The following is a 13,192-nucleotide window of genomic DNA, read 5'->3' as shown; positions in this document are numbered from 1 at the left end:
TTTGTTGCAATTTGTTACCAAATTTTTCTGTTTTATGCTGTATTTTGTGTATGTGGTTGGAGGGTGTTGCTGTCTGAGACTCACATAAACACCAAGGTCCAATGCACATGCACAGTATAGAAAACCTCTAATGTGGCAAACTTAACCCTTCTACAGTAGAATCTCAGAGTTACATACACCTAAGGAATAGAGGTTGTTCATAACTCTGAACAAAACATTATGTTGTTCTTCCAATAGTTTAGAACTGAACATTACTTTAATACAGCTTTGAAATGTTACCATGCAGAAGAAAAGTGCTGCTTTTAACCATCTTAATTTAAATTAAACAAGCACAGAAACAGTTTCCTTACCTTGTCAAATCTTTTTTTAAACTTTCCCTTTTTCTAATAGTTTACATTTAACACAATACTGTGCCGTATACTGCCTGATTACGTACTTCTGGTTCCAAATGAGATGTGGGGTTGACTCGTCAGTTCGTAACTCTGGTGTTCATGACTGAGGTCCTATTATATATGACCTTTTCTTCACCTAAGGCCAGAACTTCATGATTGAATGGCAAACCCACAATTTCTGAAACCTTTTCTTTATATAATAAATGTTTTAATACTATAGTCCAGATGTAGTGGTATTATGTAAGCTTAAGACTAGCTTGTGAATGTGTTGCATATGCAGATACAATAGTGGTAACTTTAATGTAGGGTTTGGGGTTGTTTGCCTTTTGTGATGTTTCACTTTAGATTCCCCGTGTTATCTGTGGGTACACTATAAATTGTGTTGACGTGCTCTAGCCTGTAGAAGATAGTTTTTATAAGATGAAGCAGGATGGAACATTTAAGAGAAGCTGTCATTTTTAGTTACCTGTAAATAGTTTGTGACTCCATCTATTTTTTACAGGAAAGTAAACTACAATGGGAACAGTCTCCAATCCTTAAATAATTTAGTAGGAAAACTGGCATTATTTATGAGTGAGTAGGGTATGAACGTCAGTAACATTCCTTTTTATGGTATGTTCAAGGAATATCCACAGAACAACTTATACAGAGTGCCTCCCAACTATTCACCAATTTCCTCTCAAATGATGCATCATCCCCAGTCTGCCTTGTGGGGTTATAACATTATGGGACAACCACAACAGCCTAGTTTCTTTGTTCAGAACCAGCCTCTTCCAGCAGGTATGTGTAGGCTTTGGAAGTAAATGGAGATATGTTATTTGTTGTATAATAAGAATGTTACTTCTTGAAATAACAGCAATATCTTATTTTTACTTTAGTTTTTTCCCCAAAACATGATGTGTCTGCTGAAGCCTTGAGTTTTAATCCTTTAGTTCACTTAATACAAGGGCTTTACTTTCTCAACTAAAAAACTTTGAGGATCACCTCCATTAATGTATTACATTTGTGTTTTATCACTGGGCACAAATAGATCACTGAGATGTGTTAGAGGAATTCTGGCAGAATGCTGATAAATAGTTTAATGTGGGAGGTATAAGAAAATATAATTTTTAAAAAAATAATGGTATTTGCCTTGTTACTTTGATTCATGATGTGTATTTTGATACTAATCCAATCCCGATTTTTGGTTGTTTGTTATAAATTGATCAATGTCCATTATAAGTGGCATATAAATACCATGGGATAACACACATCTTCAGCATTTGCTTGCCATGTGTGTTTGCATACATTATTTTGTTTTTCATTTCATGTTCATGTCCAATGAAAATATTTTGCATACTCTAAGGGGAAATATAGAAAATCTTTAGATGCTATAAAAATAGCTACCACATCATGAAGGAAAATTATACAACATAAAAATTGTATAAGTTTGGTTACAAATATGTAAACATAAAATATTTTTTCTGATGTTTCAACTATAAGTAGATTTTATTTATTCTAGGTAAAAAATATCTAGAAAATGTCAGATGATTGTAAAAATTAAGGAGATGAAGTTAAGAAAGCTGCAAATGAAGTCAGTTTTCCTTCATAGTAAACACACATTAATTTATGTCAGGCAGCACACAGAGAATAAGAGATATTTGGCCTCTATTATGTCAGGGTGGAATGGACTTATTCTTTTGCAGATTGTCATAAAACTACTCACTTTCTGTTAATGAACTGTCATGGATAATTTTTATTTTTCAGGATAAAATGTGTTGTACAGTACATCGCTTTATCATCTTCAGTACCAGGAGTTAGCATTCACAGACCACTGTCAGTCTTCAAAGCTATTTTTCAAACATTTGGTGTCATGAACTCAGGAGTTTATGGTTTGCAGTCCTGTGATCTCAAACTGCTAGACTATACCTATTGGCACAATCCAGCTGTACCCACCTCAATCAGGAGGCTGTTGGAATGCTGGAGCAAGTGTGACTTGAGAGCTGCTAGCCAAAAATTCAGGGTTTAGTAGGTTGTTCCAATTGGAAGTAGAAATTGAGTCTGGTATTTCTTTTGTACAACTTTGTTTATTTACAGAGAATGTACACAGTCCTGTGTCTCTGAATGCAGAAGGAATCAAATAACAGGAAACAGATTATTTTGCTCACAGCACAAAGAGCACTCTTTTAGCCTGCACCCTTGATCCCCAAAACCTCTTCCCAAGTTTCTTCCAGAATCAGCCACTATGCTTTCAAATGCTCCTTGAGGCTGTCTGACTGTCTGTCCTTGTCTGTCCTCAGTTTCTATGTGATCTCTCTTCCCCTCCCATTCTCCCAGCCCTCCACCCCCCAAATGCATCTAGCCAAAAGAATACTCAACCAAAAGCTCCTGGATGGGTTCTCACACACCTTTTGTCTTAGGTGGGGCTTATGCTTATAGTTATGGTAATTGAAGGATGAGTTTACACCTACCAATTTCAGTGGGGTTTTAACTCAACCCATTACAAGTTTCACACAGTATCTGTTAGGGGTCCCAACAATGCCAAAACCCAAAACAGTACTCAGTAGGGGTCCCGATGTTGCTAAAACTAGTGAGCCGAGCGTGGAGAAGGACAAACGATCTTAGCTATACACCACAGAGAACAATGAGGCTGAACCTTTGGTACAGAACTAATTCAGACACACAGACTCCACACTGTTACAAACTGACCATCTACAATAATCATGTAGGGAATGGAGCCTCTCGGAAAATGGACGTTTGCAGAGAGTGAAAAAGAAGGGATATAAACCTCTGTGCCTAAATCTCCCTGATAATTCAAATAGGCATTTTTCTGTGCCGTTCTATTCGCAGTGATCATAAATGACATAATTTTGATAGTACAGGTGTGGTATGTAGGCTCTTGTCACTTTGACCCTTAAACTTGGGTATCTTCTGTGTATCTGGTGAACCAGAGGAAAGCAGCACATCTTACAAGAGGGGACTCCTAAGACCATGCCATTTGACCAAGATTCCAAAGCTGGGTAGATTTCAGACACTCTTTCATAACTGCCACCTCTTGGAAGCTGAAAGTTGTTTTACCTCTTTGTGACCATCTGCATGAAATTCTTGACCATTCTAAAATCATCTGGATTTCAGTAAAACAAGATTTAGGAATAATAGAAGTAGGAAAAATAATATAAAATAAAAGAAGCAGTATATGTAACATAAGTAAGGCTTAAACTTTGCCTATACTAATCTAAATAGGTACAAAGTGTAGGCTAAACTATTTAGGTTGTTACAGGGAATAATCAATATTTTACATTTCTCCAGAGAGCATTCTCTTTCTCCCTGTCCCTTTGACAGAATGGCATTAGAGGGATTAGAGGTCTCTAGTCATCCTCCTTGTTTCCCTGAGGTGGTCCTCAATTATACATGTATTGTTATCCATTTGTATTACAATAGTGCTCTCACAGTGTTTGCTACTCATGGGGTCCCCCTCCTGGCCACTCTGGGGATTAGCTCTTTCAGCCTGAATGCCCTTGTCTCACGGTTTGCCAGCTCGTCATCTCGCTCTGTCGCTCTGCAATCGCTCTCTGGTTCCTCAGGAGCGGCAGTGCCTCATGTTGGTGCCTTAACCTTCCGGCCAAGTCATAATGGTCCTCCCCTTCCAGAGTTCTATCAAATCCTCCATGGCATCCTAGGCAGTCCTTAAGTCCACTGCCATGGCTAAGTCACTTCCTCAGTGACTGGGATGAACAGTCCCAAATAGTCTTCAAGATCACTGCCCAGATTGTGCCACTCATTCATTGGCTGGTAGAGGAACCCAGGCCCACCTGCTACTCTGGGTTCCAATCCAGAGGCCTCTCTCCAGCAGCCAACGTCTGCACTATGCCAAACCTTCCTGCCTTTCTCCTGGACTACTTCCTACCTTTCCTATCCCAGGCTCACATTCTCCACCCTAGCTAAACCCCTATCTCCGGTTCTGCTAGACAAACTCTTCCTCTTTGGTCCAAATCCCTTTCTCTCCCATATCACAGAAAGACTGACTGCAGCCCTTGCTCTGCTACCAGCTCCCTGGTTTTATAGAACCCCCTCCTGTTCCTCCACAGGGGAGCTTTCCTTAATTAGGGCTCTCATCTCAATGTAATATCCCCCAGCTTGCAGCCTAATAAGTTAATTATAGACTCTCAGGACTGGAAGGGACCTTAAGAGATCATCTAGTCCACTCTCCTTCACTCATAGCAGGACGAAGTGTTATCTCTAGACCATCCCTGACAGGTGTTTGTCTAACCTGTTCTTAAAAGTCTCCAATGATGGAGATTCTACAGTTCCATAGGCAATTTATTCCAGTGCTTAACTACCCTTAACTTCCCAGTCGGGAAGTTTTTCCTAATGTCTATCCTAAACCACCCTTGTTGCAATTTAAGCCCATTGCCCTATCCTCAGAAGTTAACGAGAACAATTTACCTCCCTCCTCCTTGTAACAACCTTTTGTGTACTTGAAAACTGTTATGTCCCCTCTCAGTCCTGTCTTCTCCAGACTAAACAACCCCATTTTTTTTCAGTCTTCTCTCAGAGGTCATGTTTTCTAGACCTTTAATCATTTTTGTTGCTTTTCTCTGGACTTTCTCCAATTTGTCCACATCTTTCCTGAAATGTGGTGCCTAGAACTGGACACAATACTTTGGTTGAGGCCTAATCAGCAAGGAGTAGAGCAGAAGAATTACTTCTTGTGTCTTGCTTACAACACTCCTGCTAATGCAGCCCAGAATGATGTTCGCTTTTTTTGCGACGTTGTTAACTCATATTTAGCTTGTGGTCCACTGAGACTCTCAGATCCCTTTCCACAGCACTCTTTCCAAGGCAGTCATTTCCGATTTTCTATGTGCAACTGATTGTTCCTTCCTAAGTGGAGTACTTTACATTTGTCCATATTGAATTTCATTCTGTTTACTTCAGACCATTTCTCCAGTTTGTCTAGATCATTTTGAATTTTAATCCTATCCTCCAAAGCACTTGCAACCCCACCCACCTCACCTATATTGCCCGCTTCCAGGCAAGTTTGGGGCAAGCATACCCCATCAGAAGGGCCTAGAATTTAGGACCATTCACTTTGATCTGCCCCTCTGAAACATTTCCTAGAAAGGTATTGCTACCGATGTACTCCTCAAAACGTTCTGATGGTCTCTTATTAAATGACCTTTGTAGGTTTCCCAAATCCATTCAGGATTGTATTCATTGCTTTGGGCAAGGACTCTAGTTTCTGTTTCTCCAGTGTCAAACTGTTGCAATTTGAACAGTTATTTTGAATGTTGTTTGGACGCAGTAATTGTCTCCTCTCTCATCTTCACATCTGAGGCACTCGGATATTACAGTTTTGGGCACCAGCTCCATTATTAGAACCTAGAAAATGGATAGACTTCCAGTAAAGCTCTATTTTAAAGGTGCTCTGCTCTTTTTTGTAAACTGTGCTTGCCTGTTAATTGTTCTGGCTGGGAATATTAATCTCAATCCAATTCTCTGCCTTTAAAGAGACAGACCGCTTACTATAGTTTATTTGTATTTGATATGCAATAGAATAGACAGATTAACAGTGATCTGTCAGCCCTTTTGCTTTAAAAGACAGGGAAAACATTTATATTTTGTTTTTTAGGTTCCAGATTGGATCCTACAGGCTCTTTTGTTCCAACGAACACAAAACAAGCCCTGTCTAACATGCTACAGAGGCGTTCTGGTACCATGATGCAGCCACCCTCCATACATGCAATTACGTCTCAGCAGCAGCTGCTCCAGATGAAACTTCTGCAGCAGCAGCAGCAACAGCGGCTACTCAGGCAGCAAGCCCAAACAAGACCTTTCCAACAGGTTTGTTCAAACCCCAAAACATGGAGAGGGAGGCCTTTCTTTCATCTTGTATTATAGTTAATTGCATGTAGCCGATGAGCCATCTGAGGTTATTTTGATCTCAGTTTACTGCTACAGCAGCAGGTCCAAGTCGTTTTCCACCAGGGCCATTTATTCTTTAAACTTTATTTGCCAAACCAACTGCTTTGTCTGTGTGTCCTTTTTAATTCTACTGCAAATCTCATGAAATCATTGGCTGGTCTTCTAATGCTTAATGTCCTTTAACTTCCCTCTGCTAATCTGTTTAATGAGTGTACTGATATTTTAAATGTATGTAAGTAGGGTCAGACCTTTTTTACAGGCAACATGTGTAGAATTGAATATGTTTTGTAAAGCACTACAGAAAGGAAAGTATCATTAGAGATTGCAAATCCCTACGACCCTATTCTGATCTCAATTACGGGTCGCTTACCTTATAAAACTGGGAGTTACTTAAAACTTCAACAGGTGATAAAGAAGAATAAAATTCTACCACTGGCCCATGCCAACTGACTCTGGCTAAGGGCTGTTTCATTGGGGTATAGACATTCGGGCTTGGGCTGGAGCCTGAGCTCTAGGACCCTCCCACATGTTCGTCATTCTGTTGTGCACATTTTGTTGTGGTAAGTTGCAGTTCAGCTTCTAACATCGTTTTTGCCTTTCCTATAACCCTGAGACTGAATCTGAAATAAAAGGCTCCTATGAATCTTCATACTGGTATTGTCAATATTACGTGTACTTTAGGAGAATACTACAGACTTTTTATTATTCTTGGAGCTGCATATAATTTTTAAAAAGCACATCACCTTAGACTGTTTCTAAATTCCGTCAAGGTGAGAATCTGAGAGAGCTTTTCACATTCATGCTGCTTGATCCAATATACTGCCAGACTGGGTAAACCAAATTTGCTCTGTTTCTGCTGTTTAATAACAACCTTAATTACATTTAATAATTCCAGAATTTCCAGGGGGAGCCATTTACACACACGGGGGAGTGTTTCCTCTCTCTCTCTCTCTAAAAATTTCTGATGTTTCATAAAGAGCAACGAACAAATGTTATACACAAAACCACTCTTATATGCTATGTAAGTATGTGGGAGGTGCACAACTTGAACCTAGTTTCCTGGAGATTGCTGCAGGTCCCTCCCAAAGCTGATGGCTTAATCAGAGCTAAAGAACAGTATTTAAAAATAAAATTGGCTTCCAGATCCCTGTTACAAAAAATTCATATATGAAACTTGAGTGATTTGTTGCCCTGCCCTTTCACATCTTGCCCTTACTGCGGATTGTGTTTTCAAATCTTTCAAAATCTGCTTCTTGGACATTCTTGGAACAAAAACTTCATCTTTCCTGTAAGGAAATCCTTGGCACCAATAAATATACAGTTGAGCATCAAGCCATTTTTTTTTCCTTTGGCTTATTGCTCCGAGGGAGTAGTTCTTTTTTCTAGGAAATGTTTTGCTAATCTGACCTTTGTAAAATGGTATGTTTGTCATCTCGTGCAAGTGACTGTGGATGTGTTCATTATTGGCCGAGAATGGATGAACAGCAGCTCCTGATGTACAATATACACAATACATACATAAATGAAAAGCAAATAAAATAAGCCAACTCAACACAAGTCCTAAGAAAGTTGATGAGTAAATTCTATTGTTTTTCCAGTATAAGTTGCAATTTCATTGCCAATTTGTTGATGGTAATCATATAAAGGATCCATTTGTGGGTAAAATTTGCTGAAGAATTTTGTTTCCCTAAGAATAAGGGCTTCTCTCATCTGATTATTCATATATTGGGGGCAGGGAGGACAGACTCCACTTAACTGTGGTAGAGTCCTTGCAAAACTAGATCAGCAAGTTGTTTAGCTTGTGGAAACAACTTAAATCCATCAAATTTCCATTTCCCAAGAATGTGTTATGCTTTTCTCAATAAGTGAATTTAACGCTTATGAAAAGTGCTGACTGCACAGTCCTGCAGACACTTGTCTTCCGTTTTTATCCATAGAACAGGTGAAACCCTGTCAGCAGACCTGCAAGCTCCCACCGCAATAGATCACCACATTATATAACCTGTCAATCTACCTGCAAGCTCCCACCGCAATAGATCACCACATTATATAACCTGTCAATCTACCTGCAAGCTCCCACCGCAATAGATCACCACATTATATAACCTGTCAATCTGAGTTATCTGTCTAGGCTCGGTGTTTATATACAGGATATTGATAGACAATTACTGCCCAGTGTGTGAACCAAATATAGAATGACCAGCATTTCCCAGAGCTTCATTTTGTTGAATTTTATAAACAGTGTAAACTATGTCAAACATAAACTACCCGTCTTCACCTTTAAGGCCCTTTTGGCCTATCCCTATGCTATATATCATCTCATATACTATCATGATGTCGACTTCTGCCTCCACTCTGACAAAGATACCTGTCTTGATTGCCCATTTATCAAATTTTCCAGCAAGTATCTACCTGCTTTGTCCTGTGCTGCATGAAAGGAGCTCCCTGTAAATATCCATAAAACTATTTCATTATCCTCCTTCAAATCCCTTCTTAAACCTCTCCTCTGCTGTGATGTCTACAAAAACCTCAACAATGATTAGAAAGCTGGTATGCTGAGACAGCTGCTTAGCACATTGTTCATAATCATCTCATTACCTTGTGCTTTCCCCATATGTCTGTTGTCTCTTCATTAGACTGAAAGCTCTGTACAGCAGGGACTGTCTTTTTGTTATGTGCTTATAGGGTGGCTAACACAATGGGGCCTGTATTGCTCTTTTGGGGCCCTGAAGTTCTACTGCAGCACAAATAGTAAATGATGATACATAGCACTATTCACAAGCGGTGGCTTGGTGTTTGACAGCCAAAGAGAGAGAGAAACTCCATTTGTTCGCTTCTCTGTACTTCTCAGATGGAAATAGGAGAAATTCCAGCACTGTTGTGGTTTCTTCCTTGAGGATTTTCTTTCCTCATGTCTGTTGTCCCTCAGAATGAGGCAAGATACTAGCATTTAGAATTCAGTTAGTTCATGCTGTACAAATGCTGTTGATTTTTGTTGGCACAAATACCCATAACCAAATACTACTGGGGCGAAGAGCTACTCCTCTGTAGGGCCAGGAAATTCACTTCCTTCTGTTTGGCACTGAAGAGGGGTTGACTGCAGGAAACTATATGAGTCTTAAGATCCAAACAGATATTAGAACACCCACAAGATATTGGGGGGTTTTGTGTGGGCTTCTCCCATCCCCATGGCGGACATGGGGAACTTTCCATATTATAAAACTGTATTGTGTTTGACACACTGCTGATTGTGACTTAGTGATCAGTGTAGAACAAATGAGCCCAGATACTACTGTAAGGGATGGCAGTACAAAACCCATAAATAAGAGAAAAACTGTGACAGCCAACCTGATTAAACCCCAATCGACTTGTACTGTAGACAAATCCAAGGGGAACTTGGGAGGGTTGGCAGTTGTGTAGGAGATACTGCTCTTCTGAACAGCAGGAACTTCTGTGCAGCTTTCCATTTAAAATCCACCCAGATCCCTGGGGACCTACAGAGAACAGCTGTTCCTTGGTTTCTTCCCACTCCTAGTCCTAACCCCGGCAGACACTATGGTCTGTCACTAAATTTAGGGGGCTCATCAGGGCAACAGGCAAAAATATAACTATGAAGAGCAGAGAGTAGTATGTTGGTTTCAGATATTTTATTATTGTTATTTATTACTGTAGCGCTTAGAGACCATTGTGCTAGGCATAGTGCAAATATGTAACAGTGCCTTCCCCGAAGATCTTTTATTGATTACTATTTTCTTTTTATCAAAGAATTAAGAAGTGGTTTAGAAAGAACGTCAGTCAATAAAATATAAAAAGAAAAAAAACCTTCAATTGTTTTGCTTCGTTTTAGTTGCAGGTTAAAAGATAATACAAATTACAAACCAGATAAGACTAAAAAAGATTCCCACTAATAAGAAATAAGATCTCAAATTATATTAAAATTAAGTGTAATGATCAACCATATATAGCGACCCAACATTTCCTATTTCATAGAAAGTAATCCAGCTACAAGATTTCTTATATTAAGCAACATTATTAAGGGCCCAACTCAGTACTACTTACTTAAAGGTCCCTTGGCTTCATATTCACAAGATAGAATATAGAGATATCAGCAAATCTCTGCCTGAATAAGTAGTGTTAAATATACAGAAGCCTAAACGAAAATCCTAATTGTTTTATCCTCTCATTTAAGAACACCCCTAACTGTAATAGTTATGCTGACAAAAAAATCTGTGCAGATGCAAAAGAGTAATACATTTAATTTAATTTGGTAATGAATCAGTTTCAGCTACATCAGTATACACCGGATTTAAATCAGTTTAAGAGTATCCAGATAGGTGTTTTGCATTGGCTTCACTAAATTAGTTTTTAAACCTTTTAGTTAAATCTGTGCAGTTTTATGCATAGACAAGGCTTTCACAACATGCAACAGGGCTTGGTACAGACATTTGGGTTGGCCACTGCCAAGGTTGTGTATATAATGCCAGGCTCAGGCTCTTTGTGGTGTCATCTGTTTCCTGGGACTTTTATTTGTGATTAAAGGGCCTACTGACAGCATCTGTAGCTGTCTATACTAAACATATTACCAAAATATTCCCATCATTGCGAACACCATGTGACCTACTTCAGTGGTGGCAGTTATAGTTGAGAGATGGCTCCTCTGCCTGCTGGCATTTTTAACACCACATAGTTTAGATCTGCTCTGAGCCTTATCTACACTGAGGTTTAATGCACTGGTGGAGTTGCACAGGTGTTAGCAACAATGGGGAAAATTTTGGCAAAAGAATTCGAGAGTCGATAATAGCTTTAAAAATATAAGTTGATTTCACAGGCCTCCCAGGCACATGCTGTCATACAACCAGAAATTCTTGTGAACGCTCTGCAGCCTTTTCCTCCATCGTTCAAATACAGTAGTGGGACTGAAAAATTTGCCAGTTTTACCTAAGTGAAAAAGACATGGTCATGTCAGCATTTGCGATATTTCTTTTTATTTCCCTGGGCTTAGTACAGGAAATAACTTGAAAACTGGAAGGTAAAAAAAAAAATGTTAGCAGCTGCAAATCTTATCTTTATTTAAGGCATTTGGTAAGTTTTGGGCACCACCATCATGAGCTACATTTTTTTAAGGGGTAGTGAAGCAAAGAGAGTTTCTTAAATATTTCTATTTCTGTATGTTGCTGCCATCTGGAAAATTGGAGATGTTACTCACTAACATAAGTAGCACGGTCTATTTCACAAAACATCCATAGTATGCAATTCTATAGGACCCCCTAGATCCTTCTATATAAATCCAGAAGGAACCAACACTTTTGAGCTGGTGGGACTGTAAATGCCATTCTGTTAAAAACTTTTAGCTATAAAGTAAACAGTCTCTATTAAAAACTATTATTTGCTCCACTGATTTCAAATATTACATATAGAATAAAAGGCTACTGTGAATTACAAGGAATCCTATAATAGTTTATAGACCGTTTAGAATTCCTGTACAGAAATCTTATAACAATGCTATGCTTGATTAGCACCATAAAACACCTGTAAGCAATTTTTAGTGTTCCTGAAGGACAATTTTCTGATGGTAAATACAAATAGGCAGTATAAAGATTTTTGTTTAGCTAGGGAAAAAAAGTATGTCATTTATTTTTTTTCTATTAATTTATTATGTACAATGAAGAATGAAGGATTAATACATAACAGTTGCCTTAGATATTTGGAAATCGCTTTTTTGTGTTATTTTGGTGAATGAATTTACTAAGTTGTAGTAAGGTGATTGCTATGATTTAAATGACAGAGTAAAATTAGTTGATATTTTTATTACAATAAAATAGTATGTTTCTTGGCTGTTAGTTTTCTGCAATGTATAACCTAGATCATTTTAAAATAAGATACATTAAGACATAAATGAGTCACATTATGACCAAAGTTACAGTAGTATAATGCCAGAGTAATACCATTGACTGCAATGCAGCTACTTTGCACTTACACGGGTGTAGTTGTATCAGAGTTGTACCCTAGAGTAACAGCAGAATCCGGCACCATTTCTTTATTAAAGACAAAACAATTACTGATGCAAAGAACATGTATTTTACTATTTGTGATTAAGAATGTAATCATCCACTTTCATGTAGAAAATGTCTGTGGTATTGACACTAGACTTTCAGTTGATTTTAATGGTAATTGTAAAGATTCAATGAGGGAAACCATGAATTACAAATGCTTGAAGTAGGGGTCCAGCCTGAGTTTCACAATGAGAGCCTAAGGGTATGTCTTCACTACCCGCCGGATCGGCGCGCAGCAATCAATCCAACGGGGATCAATTTATCGCGTCTAGTCTAGAAGTGATAAATTGACCCCCAAGTGCTCTCCCATCGACTCCTGTACTCCAGCGCTGCGAGAGGTGCAGGCAGAGTCGACGGGGGAGCGGCAGCAGTCGGCTCACCGCAGTGGAGACACGATGGTAAGTCGATCTAAGTATGTCGACTTCAGCTACGTTATTCACGTAGCTGAAGTTGCGTAACTAAGATCGATTTCTCTCCCTCCCACCCCCCCAGTGTAGACCAAGGCTAAGTGCAGTTAGGTATGTTGTGTTAAGAGGATCAGAAGATAACCAGCCAGTCAGTGTAGTAGATGAAGCCCGTGAGTGTGTTAATCTAGCTATGGGTCTAGGAAGTTGTGGTTGAGATCTAAATTCCCTGTAGATTTATCTGCTACAAAACAAACTCTTTGTGATATCCTGATATCAGTATTCTGACAGTTTGTAAGATCATCTTAACCATATTTCTCTATTCCCAGGAGATGTGATGTTTCTGTGTCAGCTATGGCTAGAAATGAATCACTTATTGATGACTTAGTGGTTTTTATTCCTCCTATTCATAGGAGATCAAATATTTGTTTTTATTAGA

General features: G+C 38.9%; 1 protein-coding gene across 13 annotated transcripts in view; it reads left to right on the top strand.

Annotated features, from left to right (window-relative positions):
• MED12L (mediator complex subunit 12L) overlaps positions 1 to 13,192 on the top strand; it is a 321,153-nt gene that overhangs the window by 274,276 nt on the left and 33,685 nt on the right. For 11 of the 13 annotated variants that reach the window (XM_073359681.1, XM_073359680.1, XM_073359679.1 and 8 more), the window contains 2 exons: positions 1,016 to 1,172; positions 6,004 to 6,215. In XM_073359681.1, the coding sequence (XP_073215782.1) occupies positions 1,016 to 1,172; positions 6,004 to 6,215 (369 nt within the window). Of the gene's footprint in view, positions 1 to 894; positions 978 to 1,015; positions 1,173 to 6,003; positions 6,216 to 13,192 lie in introns of those variants that run through there. The other 2 variants (XM_073359671.1, XM_073359682.1) reach the window with 2 other exon arrangements.

Source organism: Lepidochelys kempii, chromosome 9 (assembly GCF_965140265.1).
Source record: "Lepidochelys kempii isolate rLepKem1 chromosome 9, rLepKem1.hap2, whole genome shotgun sequence".
Lineage (NCBI taxonomy): Eukaryota > Metazoa > Chordata > Testudines > Cheloniidae > Lepidochelys > Lepidochelys kempii.
The sequence above is the reverse complement of the archived record's forward strand: the minus strand, read 5'-3'. Positions and strand labels throughout refer to the sequence as shown.